Source organism: Penicillium macrosclerotiorum (assembly GCF_028827735.1).
Source record: "Penicillium macrosclerotiorum strain IBT 26536 chromosome Unknown utg000001l_segment0_segment0, whole genome shotgun sequence".
In the NCBI taxonomy this organism is placed as follows: domain Eukaryota; kingdom Fungi; phylum Ascomycota; class Eurotiomycetes; order Eurotiales; family Aspergillaceae; genus Penicillium; species Penicillium macrosclerotiorum.
The window spans coordinates 990,924-1,008,470 of record NW_026643081.1 but is presented as its reverse complement, the minus strand read 5'-3'; the positions used below and the strand labels follow the sequence as shown (position 1 = coordinate 1,008,470).

The 17,547-nt window shown below is 51.0% G+C and overlaps 8 protein-coding genes across 8 annotated transcripts; 4 read left to right on the top strand and 4 right to left on the bottom strand.

Annotated features, from left to right (window-relative positions):
* Positions 1-32: 32 nt before the first annotated feature.
* On the top strand, positions 33-1,466 carry N7462_000329 (8-oxoguanine glycosylase OGG1; the record flags this gene model as incomplete). The annotated part of the gene is made up of 3 exons (XM_057072055.1): positions 33-124; positions 172-995; positions 1,048-1,466. The coding sequence occupies 3 exons, from the start codon at positions 33-35 to the stop codon at positions 1,464-1,466; spliced, it is 1,335 nt and encodes a 444-aa protein (XP_056938585.1).
* A 725-nt stretch (positions 1,467-2,191) lies between these two features.
* N7462_000328 (40S ribosomal protein uS15) lies at positions 2,192-3,023 on the top strand (the record flags this gene model as incomplete). The annotated part of the gene is made up of 4 exons (XM_057072054.1): positions 2,192-2,393; positions 2,474-2,506; positions 2,728-2,774; positions 2,850-3,023. The coding sequence occupies 4 exons, from the start codon at positions 2,192-2,194 to the stop codon at positions 3,021-3,023; spliced, it is 456 nt and encodes a 151-aa protein (XP_056938584.1).
* A 313-nt stretch (positions 3,024-3,336) lies between these two features.
* N7462_000327 (fanconi-associated nuclease 1) lies at positions 3,337-5,804 on the bottom strand (the record flags this gene model as incomplete). The annotated part of the gene is made up of 3 exons (XM_057072053.1): positions 3,337-3,846; positions 3,902-5,111; positions 5,350-5,804. 3 exons carry the CDS (start codon positions 5,802-5,804, stop codon positions 3,337-3,339), a joined length of 2,175 nt encoding a protein of 724 aa, XP_056938583.1.
* A 489-nt stretch (positions 5,805-6,293) lies between these two features.
* N7462_000326 (DPY30/SDC1 family protein) lies at positions 6,294-6,705 on the top strand (the record flags this gene model as incomplete). Its single annotated transcript, XM_057072052.1, has 2 exons — positions 6,294-6,553; positions 6,618-6,705. Coding segments are annotated over 2 exons (348 nt in total), but the record flags the coding sequence as incomplete, so codon positions are not given.
* Positions 6,706-8,715: 2,010 nt separating this feature from the next.
* On the bottom strand, positions 8,716-9,899 carry N7462_000325 (RNA recognition motif domain-containing protein; the record flags this gene model as incomplete). The annotated part of the gene is made up of 4 exons (XM_057072051.1): positions 8,716-9,224; positions 9,291-9,637; positions 9,698-9,800; positions 9,863-9,899. 4 exons carry the CDS (start codon positions 9,897-9,899, stop codon positions 8,716-8,718), a joined length of 996 nt encoding a protein of 331 aa, XP_056938581.1.
* Positions 9,900-10,543: 644 nt separating this feature from the next.
* N7462_000324 (putative PHD finger domain protein) lies at positions 10,544-13,840 on the bottom strand (the record flags this gene model as incomplete). Its single annotated transcript, XM_057072050.1, has 2 exons — positions 10,544-11,420; positions 11,472-13,840. 2 exons carry the CDS (start codon positions 13,838-13,840, stop codon positions 10,544-10,546), a joined length of 3,246 nt encoding a protein of 1,081 aa, XP_056938580.1.
* Positions 13,841-14,246: 406 nt separating this feature from the next.
* Positions 14,247-14,888, top strand: N7462_000323 (uncharacterized protein; the record flags this gene model as incomplete). The annotated part of the gene is made up of 4 exons (XM_057072049.1): positions 14,247-14,269; positions 14,333-14,514; positions 14,616-14,729; positions 14,797-14,888. 4 exons carry the CDS (start codon positions 14,247-14,249, stop codon positions 14,886-14,888), a joined length of 411 nt encoding a protein of 136 aa, XP_056938579.1.
* Positions 14,889-15,320: 432 nt separating this feature from the next.
* Positions 15,321-16,745, bottom strand: N7462_000322 (N(6)-L-threonylcarbamoyladenine synthase family protein; the record flags this gene model as incomplete). Its single annotated transcript, XM_057072048.1, has 1 exon — positions 15,321-16,745. One exon carries the CDS (start codon positions 16,743-16,745, stop codon positions 15,321-15,323), a length of 1,425 nt encoding a protein of 474 aa, XP_056938578.1.
* Between the last annotated feature and the right edge of the window lie 802 nt (positions 16,746-17,547).

Here is a 17,547-nt window from a genome sequence, read left to right as displayed (position 1 = left end):
ATCGCAACTCAATTGACAACATTACAACAAACATGGCTGGTGCCTTTTCAGAATGGCGTAAGCTACCTCTGAGCTTGAATGAACTGTGCATCAATACAACGCTGCGATGTGGTCAGTCTTTTAGGTGAGTCGCACCAATTTTTTGTTACGACCTGTGCTCACTCCTTGTAGATGGCAAAATATCCCTGAAAGTGAAGAATGGCGATGTGTGCTTTATGGGCATCTTTTGTCTCTTAAACAAGATTCCAGCTACCTCTATTATCGATCCTATCAATCATCACCTTCTGTGCTCCTTCCAACTCCTCCAACCTCAGAAGTGCCTTCACGCGCAGAATCTAATACCGAGTTCGATTTGAGCAAGGGCAAGGCGCACATCCAAAGCCTTTCAGATGATCGCCTCCTACAAATCATAAAACACTATCTTGCTCTATCAACCAATCTCACTGGTCTTTATACCCAATGGTCTGCACAAGACCCCAATTTCAAGAAGAAGGCTTCTCAGTTCACTGGGATCCGGATACTGCGCCAAGATGCCTGGGAGGCGTTGGTTTCATTCATCTGCAGCAGCAACAATAATATTTCTCGGATATCCCAGATGGTAGAAAAATTGTGCATCAATTATGGCCCATTTGTTGGGAAAATTGGAGAGCGCTCATACCATGATTTTCCTACTCCGGAGGCCTTGGCTGGTAAGGATGTGGAAAGCAACCTTCGCAGCTTGGGATTTGGATACCGAGCCCGGTATATCTATCGGACAGCCGTCATGATTTCAGAGGAGCGGAAGAATGGATGGCTTGATGGTCTTTCCAATCCCGAGTCCCCGGCATTTGGTGTAGAACCCAGAATCGGTGATGAAATGAAACCAGAAGGGCGACAAGGATATCGTGAAGCGCATGAGAGTCTGCTTGAACTGCAGGGAGTCGGACCCAAGGTAGCAGATTGTGTCTGTCTGATGGGTCTCGGCTGGGGTGAGTCTGTGCCAGTTGATACTCATGGTAAGCCCTCCCATATCATATCACCACACGGTGCTAGTCTAATAGGGAGCAGTATGGCAAATCGCGCAAAGAGATTACCGTTTTGGCAAAGGCTCTCATAAATCCTTGACAAAGGCAACTTACGATGCTGTTGGCAATCACTTCCGCAAGCTTTGGGGCCAGGAAGCAGGCTGGGCTCACAGTGTCCTCTTTACAGCAGACCTGCGATCCTTTGCTGATCGGCTTGCGGCAACAAAAAAAGTTGATGTATCTGTGAAAGAAGAAGACTCGGGCCTTCAAATCAAGACTGAGGTCACAACGGCGGCGGTATTGACCAAATCCCAGGATGTCAAGATCAAAGTCGAAGATGACAAGGCTGCCCTTGAGACAAAGAAATCCAGGGGGAAGAAACGGAAAGAGTCCCCCGATGGCATTATGCATGCCTCGCAAACGACAGAGACAAGGAGAGCGTCCAAACGACTACGTCGTTGAGAGACTCCAAAGTTGGCCTACAAATCACTCTATTAGGAGCATTAAACTGTATATGTATAGTAAAGAGCAAACATGTGTATTTACAGATAGATAAGGATAAGATCAAAAATGGCATTGCAAAGAGCAAATGATTTGTTCATTGGGATTCTATTTACATTCTATCTTATGCATGCAAATCCATATAGCAATATATTGAACCGGCCTAGAATACAGTCAGTACGACGGCTTCTCAATATGAATGAATTCATATAGCAGTGGAAATGAAGGGATCAGAAGTCCATTTAGATCATCGAAGACGTATCCGAAGACACGCCCTCTGACATAAGAGGTACCAGAAAAAAGTAATAAAGTGTTTTTTCATCATATCGTGCGAGTGGTGACATAGGGAGGTGTTAAACTGACCGGAATAAGTGGCAATCTGCCCAAAACTGCGCTAGTCGAGAAAGATCGTACTTGACGATGAAGATTGGCATTGAGACGCCTGCCGAACAAACATGAATGCAGGCAGGGTACCAAAAGGCAAAATTCTTTGTCTTGTTGTGTTTATCAAGGAGGTTGGAAAGAGTGGCTCCGGCGCGAAGAAAATCTTGCCGGAAAAATAAGCGAAGGCCACGTGACCCACACAGTCTTTCCACCCGTCGCCGACCAACCATCTCCACCTCGAATTTTCCCATCCACCTCGACAACTCCGACCAGCATCCCGTCGCCGGACATCTTCAGCAAAAATGGGTCGTCTTCACTCCAAGGGCAAGGGCATTTCGTCCTCTGCGCTCCCCTACTCTCGCGCCGCTCCCGCCTGGCTCAAGACCACTCCCGACCAGGTTGTCGACCACATCTGCAAGCTGGCCAAGAAGGGTGCCACCCCCTCCCAGATCGGTGTTGTCCTCCGTGACTCCCACGGTGTTGCCCAGGTCAAGATCGTGACCGGTATGATTCATTCTCCTAAGAAAAAACATGAAGTTGGGTTGGTCGGAGAAATTGAGCGCTAATGATTTTTGTGTGCATAGGTAACAAGATCCTCCGTATCCTGAAGTCCAACGGTACGACTCCAATCGCCAATCCCCTGATCCCTTCAATCGGATGAAGAAAGAGTGCCGCTGCGTGGGAAATAATCCGTACACCGAATCTCTATTCCGGGGTGGATTTCTCAGCGCGAAAACTTGATCTTCTCCGAACACACAAAACTGGTTGCAGAAATGCACCAGCATCTAAGCCTCTGCTTGGTCCACATGAACTGACAGAGAGATTTTTGGACTTACAGGCCTCGCTCCCGAGCTTCCCGAGGACCTCTACTTCCTGATCAAGAAGGTATGTGCTGTGAAAATTTTCACCTTCATCCCTTGGCCTTCCACTGCCATTCTTGGCTAACATGTATTTTAATAGGCCGTCGCTGTCCGCAAGCACCTCGAGCGCAACCGCAAGGACAAGGACTCCAAGTTCCGCCTGATTCTGATCGAGTCCCGCATCCACCGTCTGTCTCGCTACTACAAGACCGTCGGTGTCCTGCCCCCCACCTGGCGCTACGAGAGCGCCACCGCCTCCACCCTTGTCGCATAAGCAAAGGCGTGGTTATTTGGCGATTGGGATGGAGATGTAAAGGAAACCCTTTTACCGACACAATGTGTTCGGGTCTTCTTTCATCTGTGGTAGATATGCCCATTAAAAAAAGAACTATTACGAGTTATACCCATGTTTCAATTCTTACAAAATTGCTTGAATAAGCTTTCGTAGCGTAATTGACAGTTTTGCTTCAAGCCAATTTTCGATTATACAGACAATTCATGGAGTACAGATTCTTTACTCATTAACATGATCAACCAAGGAGACCATAGCCATGTACAGATTTACAAATAACTCCGATGTCGTGACTTCAATCCGCCCTTACCTCCCTCGCGACTGCATTGCATAGCTCAACATGGACTCCAGCTCCAAGTAGGATATGAATCCATAGTCGCTGGGTATCACTAAGGCGATCGTTCTCGGACTTGACCTCGGCAAACATGACGGTCTGCTTTTCTGAATTCCAGAGAAACAAGTCAGGGATACCTCCACCTCGTTGCTGATATTCCTGGGCCATGACCTTGCAGATGGTTGCAAGAGCCTCGCCACGAAAGCATTGCACAATCTCAATGAGATCGTCTGGCTCAAAGGACCAGTCGATGCCAATGGCACAAGGTTGTGCAGCTGATTCACGGCTATGGATCTCGCGGATGATGCGCTCAGCATCGCCGTTCGTAATCTCCACCAGTCGATGATTGATTTCCGATGCCCGAGATAGGTAGAATACGTCAGTATGTAGGTCCAAGGGACAGGTTTGGAACGGAGTCTGGAAGACATTTGGAACATAGGTGAACAGGATATCATAGAATAGGAGGCCAAACTGTTCAAGGATGTTAGAACCTGCATTTGAACCCGTTGATCCAGTCGGTACTCACGAGCGTTCGCACAATGCCACCTTCCGAATGATATCCCTTCCAGCCATGGTCACGATACCAACTCAGACACATGCTTTCAACACGACATTCACCACCCTCCCTTTCATCAATCCAGATCGTGGCCTTGCCTTTCTTGGGATCCTCATCACGTTCAATTCGGATTCCTTCAATGGTTCGCTCGGCCGGTTTGGTCAGCATAACATGCCCAAAATCATGCTGCTCTCTTTTGACCACTTTGAGCGCCTTCTCAAGCTTGACAACTCGTTTCTGAAGATCATAATGGTAAATCAGGTGGCAGAGAGGATCTTCCAGCCCTTCTTCGCACGTTCGCAGTGCCACTCGTTTCCAGAATTTGCGCTGCTTGTCTTCGCTACGACCTTCAGACGGCATCAACGCCCACATATAGTGTTCTTCCAGCAGAGCCTTTCTTTGATACCAAGCGCCACGGCGGGAAGCATGAAACATTCGCTGGGCGAGGAGCTCGCACAGAAGATCATGTTCTCGTTTATGCTCCTTAAATCGACCTAGTGGCTGAAGACTCTTGTGGATAATCCTCGTGTACACCCAGGCAGGCGAAAAGCGACGAAGATAAGCGCCTTCGCCGATCTCATATAAGGTTTTCTCTTTTTGTTGCTCTTCCCCCACCAGCCGTTGCCATCGAGGATAATATTTGTCCGCCAGATCAATGATTTCTTGCAATGATTCCGTGGTTGGAGGACCATTAAACTCGAGAATATTGTCGATATCGAACTGCGTCCGTATCGCGGCTTCAAACTCCAAGAGCGCGGCTCTGGAGGGGAAAATAGAATTAGATCGACAGACTATGTACTGTGGGAAGTTTCTTCGCGATATCTTAGCTAGAATAATGGTGGTCAGCGACTTTTCCGTCCACTCTGTCGATCGATAGAAGACCAAATGCACACGCTCGAAGAGAGCCCGAGGGAACGGCGAGAGACGTATGCATTCGCCTGTGTGATCCAAAATCTTCTCTAGGACATGGCTCTCTCTGCTAGTAGCTTTATTGGCATGTTTTTGCTCCTGGAATCCAAGCCCCATTTGGCTTTGACTGGCCTCGCACAGGGCTGCCAGCAGTTCTTTCTTGTTCTTGCCTTGGACTTTGGCTTCTTTGGCAAATCCCTTCAATTCATCGAGCAACAGGAGAGACGAGGCTTCTTCTAGCGTGGTGATCTCCTGGAAACCATCAGCAAATCTGAAGGTGCCAGCAGCCCCCAATTCACTTGGATGCTCCTTTTTTCTTCAATTTTTGCCAGCACGCGGTCTCGTTGGAGATCTGCAGCCACTGCCGACAAATCTGAGATATCGGAGTAATAACCTAATCGACTGGTGCGATGCCAAGCGGAGGTTTTGCGAAGAAACAGCCGTACATATCTATGAAGGGTCAAACGTTAGCTTGTCAAGTCGCAATGCAGGACTATCAGACGACATACAGGTATTGCGACTCGTAGGGCATCTCCTTCCATTGATTGAACACCTCCAGTTCAGTCTGGTCAAAAAGATGTGACTCCTCATCTAACACCGTCTCTAGTGCCAGATTGAATGCATCCACATAGATGGAACTCTTGCCCTTTTGCCAGACACCATCCCGCAGTCTTACGTGCAGTCCAGGCTCAGACTCGACATCTTGCTCTGCCTGAAACGATTCATACTTCCGGATGGCATCCTCATTCGTCTCAATTACTGGCAGGGATGTTTCCAACTCGGTTTGACTGCTGAGGATGTGTGCCTCCGGCTCCTCGGCCACAGGCGTATCCCCGACTCCTGTAGAGGGACTTGGGCTTGACGGCTGCTTCTCGCTCGCCTTGCAGTCGACATCCGAATCTTGACCAGATGTCTTCCGACGTTTTGCAGAGCGCTGTGTTTCCCAGTAGTGCAGGAGTGACATGCTAGGATGCGGCCATGGGTCGTCTCGAGATTTCGCAACTCCGGCTCTCCACGCCGTCCTGTCGCCCTCGCGTGTTCATCACTCGCGAGAAACACGAGATCACGTGCTCAATACTGCCTAATCGGAAGGTTTGGCATGTTTGCAGTCTCTGTGACATGTGACTTGGGGTCGCGCCTGGCGAGATAGGCTACAAGGAGTCGCGATGGGCAAGCAAATGAAGAGAGGGTGTACCTCATCCGTCAGAATCCTCGGCCCGCCTACTTGAGTTTCACCTGCTGTAACATGGCTGACGCACCGGTAAGACCGGCCCTCCCCTCCATACACCCTCGCGGCGGGAAGGAGCTTCTGGCAGCTCCACAGCTCCGCTTTGCGCAACCTTGATCCGGAGACCCAAAGCCGCCCTATCTCTCTGGGACTTCCTTGAACGTTCTGGTCCCAATTGAGCCTTACCGAATTTCCTCCTGATTCCCTCTGTTCGCTTCTATCCAGCCACCGTCCGCTTCTTCTGCCGCGGAACCACCTGCGCTCGCAGCTCCGCCAGCTCCTCCGCCCGTTGACTCCGCTGCTTCGCTTCCGAAACCAAGTACCACAATGGCCGATGCCAACGGTGGCACAAATACCCCGATGGCAGACCTTTCCAGTGCTTCTGCCACTCAGGTCCGCCCGGGAGGTGCCCCAGCGCGGGTATATCTCAACGACAAGATCGTTCCATATCTGCTTGAAGGGATGAAGTCTGTTGCGCGAGACCAGTGAGTGGCAACACCATCCATATGCTCTTATGGATGAAGCCCTCTAACAGACTTTGTTTTCTAGGCCCGCCAATCCTCTACGAGTGCTGGGAGAGTTCTTGATCCAGAAGAGTAACGAAATGGAGGGTGAAGTGAAGAAAGAGTCGGAATAGAAGGGCTCAGACAATGAAGGCAGGATTTGGTTATTACCCCCTCCCTCCCCCACAGCGTCTACAGGCGCTATGAAGTGTTGCTTCGTTTTCTCTGGTAAGAATCGGTCTACGCGGTCTCGGCCAGGACTTCAAATAAGCTGCCGCAGATTTCGGGGCCTTTCGCCAGAGACCCGAGCTACACAATCCTTCTTGTGTGATACCCCCTATTATTTGTCCCAGGAACTGCCTGGTTTGTCTACCGGTGTTTCCTTAAGCGAGCCATCTGTGCTCTGGCAGACCAGATGGTGTATCATACTGCTCTTTTGCTGCACCTTTGAACGTGATAGCATAACCTGATCTATGAAGCAATGGCCCTCGATTCAGCAGAGTACTCGCTGGGATGTTGTTCTTGATCCGCCTTTAGTTTTGTTACGATCTCAGGCCCTATAATATCTGTCAATTTGCCAGAAATTACCGTGAAATGTGCTTTTATTGCCCTGTATATATCCGACAGTAGGAATGTAGAACGAAGCGTGCATTCCTATGATCGAAGGCTCTTTACTTGCTCAAGGCCCCGTACAACAATTTCTATGGATATTGGATACAGAATTTCTTTTATCGCCTCGCACTCTCGATGAATTTTGGCGCTTTTTTTTACCTCTCCGTGGGTTATCCAAGTCAACAAGCGGACTGCAGTAAGATTTGGTTAAAAGAGAAGACAATTAAAGCAGAAGACTGAATAGACACTGTCGAATGGGCTGGTCTATTCAGAATTCCGGAGCAATAATCCATAGACAGCCAAGACAAACAGATATAGTCCGCCGATTCCATGGCCGACGGAAAATGCAAAGATGCAATGGAACCGGCATTTTTGCCTCAATTTCAGATATTTAACTTAGCTATACGTTATCAACTGTTGTACAAGTGGACCTTGCCCACAGTCGGGATTCTATTTAGAACGTTACGAGGTGTCGCAGTAGGTGTCCCAGCAGCTCAATATAACATGCTTTTGTACACAGTCAAAGTCGCCATCCAGAAGAAAGGAAGGAAGAGAAAAACAGGCCGAAACGTAGCTGAGTGGAGATAAAAGTAATAGTCTCCCAATAACGGTCCATCAAGGTTCAGCCCATCTCGGTAGGTCACAGCTCCTAAGAAGAGTAAGTAGGGAGCCCTGTGTTGGTGACTTGGCTTGCTGGGCCAGCTCATGGAAAGAGTGAAATTTGTGCGTGTACTTCGACGGCCAAGAATGAAAAGAGATCCAAAAATTCGAGGGGAGGTGATGTTGCAGTTTGTAATGCTGACCAGGTCAGCTCTCGCAAAAACATCTTACCTTTCAAGAAATTCCTAAGAAGTATAATACCCCGGAAGATTATCGGATATTAAGTGAGAGAGAACGAAGGGAAAGGGAGGGGAGATTCGCCTGTAGAATTAACACGGGCGATACTACAAGCGCGAAGACGACGGCCTTGGCGAAACAGAAGAGGGCGAACAGGTGATGAAAAGATGAAGGATGAATAGGGCGACATTTTAGAGAACTTTGTCGAATACAACCGAGCCGTTACTGGAGAGTGTGTTGTGCATAAGGCGAACAGTTTTGACCGAAGGTGCTGACCCAAGAGACAACCGAATTACAGCGATAATTGTTTTCTTCCTTGCCGCTAGAGATTCCCGAGTTGCGTCGCGAACAGACAGAAAAAAGACACATCATTTTTGCGACCGAGGTGACGACAAGAATGACCGATTTTGTTGCCGAGTCGGTCGCAGCAGGCCGATGGCGCTCCGAATGATCGTTTGAAACGTGACGTGGAAAAGAAAAGCAAAAAAAAGGACACAAAAAGACAACGACGCCCGGAGCCCGTCGCTCAAATCCCGCATTAAAACAATCTGAGAAAGGGAAAAAAAATGACGGAGGGGAAAGGGGGTTGGAAAAGTAAAAGGGCTCGAGGGATTTGGGCAAGGGTACATTCAGCCATGAGAAAAGAGAGACATCAACGACCGATGCTCTCTTTTCGTGTGCAAAGGGGGAATACATTACCTGCTGCCGTAGCGCTCTTCACCACGGCCCTCATAAGAACGGCCGCCTTGGCCGGAGTACGGCTCACGAGGCTCACGGGGAGGGGCCGCTTCGTAGCTGGGAGGGTTGGCGTCGCGGTCATAGTAGCTGCCGTTGCCACCGCTGGCACCACCACCACGAGACTCATCGCCACCACCGCTGGCACCAGCGCGGCGATCCTCGCGGCCACCGCGGTCGTCGCGGCTGTAGCGGTCGCTATAACGGTCGGGACCACCAGCGCTGCCGCCACCACGGTAACCACCATAGTCGTCACGGGAGTCGCGGCGGTAATCACGGCCACCGTAGTCCCGACGGTAGTCACCACCACGGCCATAGTCGCGGCCGTAGTCGCGGCGCTCGTTGTAGGAGTCGTAACGGCCGTAGCGGTAGTAGTCATCATCACGACGGCGCCAGTTACCGCCGCCGCCAGTAGGGCCACGGCGGTCATCATAGCGATCTCCACGACGGGGTGGGCCACGGCCGCCATCTGCGAATTGGAATCATCAGTGAGAAATCCAAAAGAGCCGCTACAGGATAGAACGAAGCCACTTACCACGCTTGGGGGGACCGAAATATTTGCCAGGGGTAGGGGTACGGGGACGGCTACGACGGGCCTTCTCGATGCTGAGAGTGCGGCCTTCGATGACCTCACCCTGGAGACCCTCCTTGGCCGCGTCGGCCTGCTCGGCAGTGCTCATGTTGACGAAACCGAAGCCACGGGACTCCTTGGTGTGGGGGTCCAGCATGATGGAGCAGTTGTCAACATCACCGTATTTTTCAAAGAGACGCGAGATGTCGGACTCGGTCAGACGTGGGTGGATGCCAGTGACGAACAGGTTGGAGCCGCTGTTGAGGGCGCCCTCCTCATCGTCGTCCAGGGGCTTGCGGATGGCAGAAGGTCTGACGACCTCGTCAGATCGCAAGCTCGAGTCGATTGATGGATTGATGGTTGATACATACCTTTCCTCAGACCGGCCGTTGGGGGAGCGGCTGCGAGCACGGTCGCCGCCGCGAGGCTCATCGCGAGGCGAGGCGCTGCGGTCGCGGTCATACCGGGGTTCATCTACACGACCACCAGATCATCGAATCAGAAGGAGCACGGAAAGCAGAAAGGACCAAACTTACCGGCGTAGCGGCCGTTGTCGTTGTCGTAATCAGCCATGATGATTGGAGGCAAAAGATGGATGGGAGGAGGAAGGAGGAAGGAAGAGAAATCAGAGCTGATAAGAAGCGGGCGCTAGGCTCCGGAAGGGAACAACACACCCGAGTGCAATGGAGGGCCACAAACACACGAGATCAGAGCAAAGGAAAAAGACCCGAGCAAACTCAGAATGTTTTATTCGAAAATAATTAAAAGAAGAGGACAAACGGAACAAAGGTTGTAGGATGTGGAAAAAGAAGATTGGGCAGGGAATGAGTGTGTAAGACAGCAACAAAGCAAGGCGCCAAGGCGTGCAGCACAAACATGCGACATACACCCACCGCATGTCCCAGCAGGTACTTTCTGGGCGGGTTCACCTACCAAAGGTACGGCATCGGTGCACGTCTACAGGTATTGTGCACCCCTCGACGGGTATATATTGATGGAATACATGGCATACACGCGTCTAGCCTTCTAGACATGATCATGTTCGTCGATCTACTATCATTTGGAGAGCTCAGAGAATTGGAAAAAACTGGCATTCTTGCCTCTGATTAAACTATACCATATCCTACAGAATCCAAGAACAACCCTCGAAAACGCCTGCCTGCGCCTGGTGCTAGCTCATTAAAAAAGAATCATCTGTGAAGAGAAGAGAAAGACAATTACTTGAAGCGTCCGCGACGAGTCCGGCGGTTCCCATTCTGCGCGTTGTTCCCATTCGCCAACGCATGGGCAGGATCTTGGTCCTGTTCATCAGCCACCAGGTCCTTCAGTTCGTCCTCGTCCAATTCGCTCAGCTCTTCACTCATGCCGCGCATTACATCCCGTCCCGTCCAGCGCTCCTCATGGATGGTAGTCCCAATGGGGTCGAAAGACTGCATATACCACTGGATACCACCCTGTGCTAGAGGTAATTGCTGGTCCTCTTCGCTGAGGATGGGGGTGGGGTGTCGTCGATAGGCCGTGTTGATATTCGGATTGATCTCATCGACAGGGGCTGTTTCCTCATCGAAACCCTCTTCAGGAACGACCACTGACTGATTTTCCGTTCCTTTAACAGACTGGGACTCAGCGTGAACCTCGCTAACGTCATAGGTTGTTTCCACCCCCTCCATGGGCTCGGCTTTGGGCTCGGGGGGACCGGCGTCAAGCTCGACATCTCCTTCAAACTCGATAGAGTCGCGACGAGACATGACGCTCTGGTCGAGGATTACATCCAGATCTCTTAGTTCCTTCTCAAATGGCTTGCGGTTCAGTTCGCTCTCCTTGCGAATTGCATCTTCCAATGCAGGCTGGATAGCTTTGATGATTCGCTTGGCCAGCTTTCGTTTTTCACGCTGTTCAAGACTGAGCTCTGGGGCCCGTCCGCTAATCTGTTCCTGAAGCGCCGCAGTGTCACCGGCAGGGGCGACCCCAATCTCCGATGTGAACAGGCTGGCCAGGTCAGCAGAGAAGGATGCAACCGACGGGTAGAAACGTTCTTCAAGTCGCTTGCGGATTGATAGCATCCCCGGCGCGAAAGCAGCTTTACTATCCAGTCTGAATCGAGGTTAGCTTAGTCCGCCAGAATCGAGGAACAAGGAATCTTACACTTGAGCCTTCTCAAATATTGGCCAGAGTAATGGGAAAATGGGGAAGTAGACAAGATCAACGATGCTGCGGAGCATCTCGGCATCTTTCAGCTTCTCCTTCTCCCGCTTTTTCACCTCATCGCACAGCATGCGTAGTCGGTCGAGGTCCTTGTAGAGCCGTTCGCCGAACTCGATGCGGCGCTGGAGGCGTTTGTGACCAGTCACGCCCATCGCCACGTAGTCCCGTCGTGTCATCTCCATGGAAGAGAAGGTTTCCAGCTGCAGCTGCAGCCGCTTCAAGAGGGCGGCTCCACGTCGTGCCTCCCGCTTGAGCGTCCAGTACTTGCATGCTTCCTCCGCATATTGCTTGCGGCCGCGGACAGTAAATCTTCCAAGTGCTGCGACGACCGAGTTCAAAACTACCTGTGGAATGACGGGCGCACCAGATGGCAATTTCCAAATTGTCCTTTGCGTTCGCTTTCGCTTATTTCCACCAACTGTTAGAGTTATACGAGGGGTATGGGTACGCTCCTCCTCGCCTTCTTCGGCGTGTGAAGGCCCCAGGGAGAGCGCCGCCGCCTGACTATCGCCCCACCGTCTACCCTGCATGGTATTCCGGTAGTATTCGATCGCATCAGCAGTGGCGGCATCCGTGCCATGCTCCAGTCGCCAGTCAGGGGGAACATGTTTATCACAGAAGGCTTTGAGAAGATGCGAATCCATGAGCCCGTGGCCAATCTTCATCTTCAGATAAAGCTGAGCTCGGCGGGCGCACGACACATGGAATGCAACAAAGCAATTCTTGTTACTGCATTGAATTGATGCCCCCATCCTTTGCTTGCAGATATAACAAATCAGTTTCCAACGACCGCGAGGCACTTTTTCCACATCGGTGACCGGCTCCATCAAAGACGGATTACCAATCGAAACTTCTGGGATCCAAATTGAGCAAAGTAAATGGGCCCATTTGGAAGAAGTGGTTTGTTTGAATGCGCCCTCGGTGTTGGGACAAAAGATGCAGTTTGTTGTGCCTCGACCAAGGAGCTGGCACTTGCGGCATAACCATTGACCTTCTGGGATAAAAGGAACACCATAGCACTCCTGGTGAACCGCCAGGTCGCACCCGTCGCAGAAGACAATCGCATTGGAGTTTTCACAATCGCCATCATCGCAGATAGCACACTTGCTATCTTGATCTTCTCCAGGGCCAACTGTTTCGCCATTCACCGCGGCCGCAGAGCTAGACCGCGGTCTTTGAGTCTGGGGTGGCTTAGGGTTAGGTTTCGGGATCCGCTTCTCAAGAGCATGCCACTCCTTCTCGATCTTGGTCATGGTGATTTCAAAAATGGCCGGTTTTATAGGCTCAAGCTGATCCTGTCGGCGCTTGGAGTTGAGATCATCCAGCCATTTCTCATCTTGCTCGTCCATATCATATTCTACTCGCCCGGTGGTTGCATTGATATCCCCGTCCGTCGCAACGGGCTGAATCACATCCATATCGTCCTCTTGAGCGCCCTCAGTCATCCGGATGAAGCGTCGGTCATGGCGAAGGAACAGATCACTTTCTTGGTATCCAACACTGGCCATTGTCCGATCGACATAGTTCTGCTGGCCAACTCCCTTCTTTTCGTAGAAGGTAAATGGGTCTTTCAATCGGAATGATGGTTTTGGAAGCGTCAGCTTCTCCCGGGGGTTTGGACCTGGTGGCGGTATCACCTTAGGCCCTTGTTGTGCAAGCAAAGCATTCAGTATCGCCTCCGGCCGACGTGGAGGTCGTCCAGGCTTGCGCTTGAAGGGAACCGGCGAGGCCACGTCGGAAGAATACAGGGAAGGCGTTCTCAACCCATCTTGGATAAGGGGAGAGACTGTATCCACGGTCAACGCGCCAGCAGTGTCAACTGTGTCCACCTCCTCGGCTGTGAAGACTGCCAGCTTGCCATCGATGTCCAAATCTGGATGGAACTCCTCCCAACCCCGTTCCTCGCGCGGCTTGTATCCGTCTCCTTGTTGTAGCGCCAAAGCTGCGGCTGTTGATGATGTGAAACGACCTCGGTTTTCTCGCTTGTCGCGCCTGGGACGAGCGGAAGGTGGTGTTGTCGGCACAGGGGGTGGTGGTGGAGGGGCAAAGGTTGCTTCTTCACTCTCGCGCACGGGGCGACTACGCGCACTTGAGGAAGGACGGCGAGGAGTGCTCATTTTCTTTTTCGGTGTGGTATCGTGAGAGACTTCGACCTCGATGAATCTTCCTCCTCCTCCGGGACCTCCAGGAACGTACTTGCGCTTCTTCATTGGCGGGCCTTCGGGAGAATCTATTGCGCTGTGCGAGGATTTGAGGGATGATTTGGGTTGGGATCTTGACCGCCGTTCTGAATGGGAGTGTTTGGACATGGGTGCCATGCTTCACATCAAGCTTGGGGGAGCTGCGGGCGCTGATCAATATTCAGCGTTTGGGAGGTTGGCAACCGACACGTCCGGTCGCGCTCAGGGGTGGCAAGACCCTGAAGAATGAGGCGTATTGGATATAAACAGAGAAATGAGAATGAGACTGGAGGCCAAAAAACGCAGCAGAGCAAAATCCAAAAAGAGGCGCCTCGTCTAGTGAAGGCTGGAGTTTCTGTGAGGCAACTCCCCAAGTGTTTGTTATCTGGCAAAGGCGGAGACGTCTGTTTGCGCCTCAGGTGTCGATCCGGGTCGACCTGCTCGGACAAGGACAGCTTCCCCGCATACTCCTGGAACGACGAACTCGCTCCCTCGTTAACAATTCTGCACCAGGACTGCGCTATTGACAATCAACATGAGTGGCAACAGCGAGGAAAGGTATGGGCTGAGTTCTTGTGAGCTTCTCCCTCTTCCTTGACTCCTCGCTAATCTTGGCCACAGTAGATGGCGCGGGCCCAATCGCCAGTCATCGCAGCGCAACTCTGGCAATGGCAGGAATGCTGGTGGACAGGGAGGTTCCCGAGGTGGAAATGCTTCCTGGGCGTCTTCGAGCCCATCGCAAGACCAGCATGTCCCTGTTTGCGGCTTTAACGCCACCGAGGCTAAGAACGTTCTGAAGAGAGGTACGAGTGTGGTAAAGATGGTCAACCGGAGATCAAAGCTAATATCACTTCCTTTGCGATTGTCTAGATCCTAGAGGTATATCGATAATCCTTTGATTCAGCGCGATGCAATACATTGTCTAATATGCCAATTCCACAGAACCGAAACCACTCTTCTATAAGCCGACGGGAAAAGATGCGAACAACCAACGAGGACCATGGGGCGCGAAGGGTATGTACTTAGTTCAGCGTGCACTCATACTCCGGATACATGTAGTAAAATAAAGATACTGATTTTTGCAGCAAACACAATGGCCAATGGAAAGGACTTCTTTATTGAGCTTCGCAAGCAGGTTGCCGCGCGGCAACGAGACGGCCCTCCCGTCGGTGGCTGACCATACTTATGTATGGTATTGCTGAATTTGTTTTCGTTTTTATTTGCACCCCCTGTATTGCACAGTCTACCGATTCTGGATTGAGTTCATTTGCACGGTTAGAACGGCGCATCGATACCCTACAATGGAGGCTTCATGGATGGGATGGAAGGTTCGGTACGGGAGGGTAGCTGACGGCTTTGAGGCTGTTACATTTGCATTGGCGTCTTTCTATTTCATTGATCTGGGCCTGAGTCTTGCTACATATGTAGCTGTGTCATAAAAAGTAGTCTAATGTCTTTACCAAAAAGAAGAGTAGGGCTTCTCAACTGATCTGAGTGGATTCAGGTTTCAAGAGTGGAATGCCGTAACTTTTGATTATATAAATATGTACATAGGGGGGTATCGCTAATATACATGGTCTTAGTATACAGAATAATCTTGAGGAACTGCTTAGGCCTGAAACCATCCGACAGGTCCCAAGATTCCACCATCATCAGCTTGAGGATCGAGGGTCCATTTGCGAAGAGCACGACAGCTCAGATCCGTCCTCCATCCAGCCTCAAACATCTCGATTCCCGCCCACCCGATCATGGCCGCATTGTCGGTACAAAGATACGGCGGGGGAGCAACAATCTTAATATGCTCAAACCCACGGACATCTAGGAAAGAGCGGAGGACATGCATGAGAAATTTATTGGCCGCGACACCGCCGCTCACAACCAAAGTCTGGATCTCCTCGTCGTCGCGATGTCTGAGGCGAAGCGCTTCAAGCGCAATAATAGTCCGCGATGCGAGATGTTCGAAGCAGACGCGCATTGCTTCTCGGCCCAGATCCACCCTCTCTTCATCGGAGAGGCATCCACCCTTGTCGTTGACGATTTTGCTGACCATACTCGAGACAGATGAGAAGCTGAGCTGTAACGTGCGAGTATTTGCGAATGGGGTAGTCACGCTCCAGCCCCATGCACTTTTGCGCTTAATCACCTCCTCTCCCCGAGTCAGAGGAGGTTGGTAAGTAGCAAAATCTGCCTTGCCGTTGGGAAAGACGAACTGCTCCAGGTTTTTGCCATACATCGTGCTCTTTGCCTCCTGAAGCACATTCGGAGGGAGAATCTCTCGCGCAGACTTGTCCAGAGCTTCTCCCATAGCGATATCATCGCTTGAGGCCATGATTTTATGACCTGTGAGGGATTTCGAGTGGACCAGGATCGAATGGCCACCCGAGACAAGGATAGATAGAAAGGGAAATTGAGGCGAGATAGGTTTCGATATAGTAGTAGCATCGCCTTCTCCTAGACATGATACTAGTCGAGGAGTCAATAGGTGGGCCTGCATGTGATGAACTCCAACCATCGGAACCTGCCAGGCGACAGAAAGAGCTTTCCCAGTATCTAAACCGACTGACAAGTTGGAGCGCATGCCAGGACCTCTCGTAGCGGAGATGAAGTCTGGTCGGCGGCGCAGGGAGCCATCTGCCAGCGTAATTGACCCCGATCCATTCTGCACAGGCGGCAGATTCTTGAGGGCCTTGTCAACAAGTTTCGTGAGGTTCTCTTGGTGGGATTCGAGGGCAAGAATCGGGTGAATGCCGCGGTGCTCTCTTGAATCGCACGTGATATTTTCGAGGAAGTGCACACTGGCTTTGGCTTCGGCCGAAGACTCTCTTCGTTTCTCGACGATTGCGACTGATGTATCGTCACTATTCGGGGTAGCTGGGTCAGTAACAGCACATATCCCCCAGTCATATTTGGGCGAAACCCACCATGATGTTTCAATCGCTAGCGTGAGGAGATTGCATCTCCTCCCGCAAATATTGTGCGATATGCTCGCAGTTGACCTGCGTAACGTCGCAAGTGGAGCTCTTGACAAGAACATTGGTGAGCTTGAAGGCGATTTATTGATCTGGACGCGCCGGCAGAAATGATCGGAGGATCGGATATGCACGGACCAAGCAAGCCCTGGAAAGGTGCCCTAACATTCAATAGTTAACAGTCCATGAGAAAATGAGAAGAGAAACCCTTGAAAAGAGGCTCTGGCAAGCCATGAAAGAAAACCTTGGAACATGTATGCGCCGTGCGCTTCGAGGAAAACTGTTTACTAGCTTGTCATCTTCTAAAGAAACTCGTCGCCGGGACTTGCTTCTCCCATCTATATACCATGTTATACTGCACTTTCTCTTCCAACTCCTCCCCATACAGCCAGCCACATCAAAATACAGTTTGCCCTGCACCAAAGCCTTGACCTTACGACATTATTTGCTAGAATGTAAGAATATGGAGGTAATGACTGGATTGATTCAACTATTTATACTGGTATGTTGCGGTTCATAAATCGGAGGCCCATCATCGTCGTGAAAATAATCATCTTGCAAGACACTCCAAAAACACATTTGACATGACCTGAAAGTGCACAAAATCGCAATTCGAGATGTCTGAATAATGCATAGATCCCGAGAGAGGCAGACACAGCGGCATCAGGCCTGCATCTGCTCGGTCGGCGCGGACCCCGAGGCGTTTGATGCGAGGCTTTTGGCACACCCATTGCGGGCGACGAGGCTACTCTTCTGGCTCATCTGCTGGATTTCACAGATGCATACCACTTGAAGGAATTTGCCTGTTTAGCGGCTAGCCATAAGCCAGTAGCCTCAACCGAGCTAGGACCGCAGGGCTTGCCACTG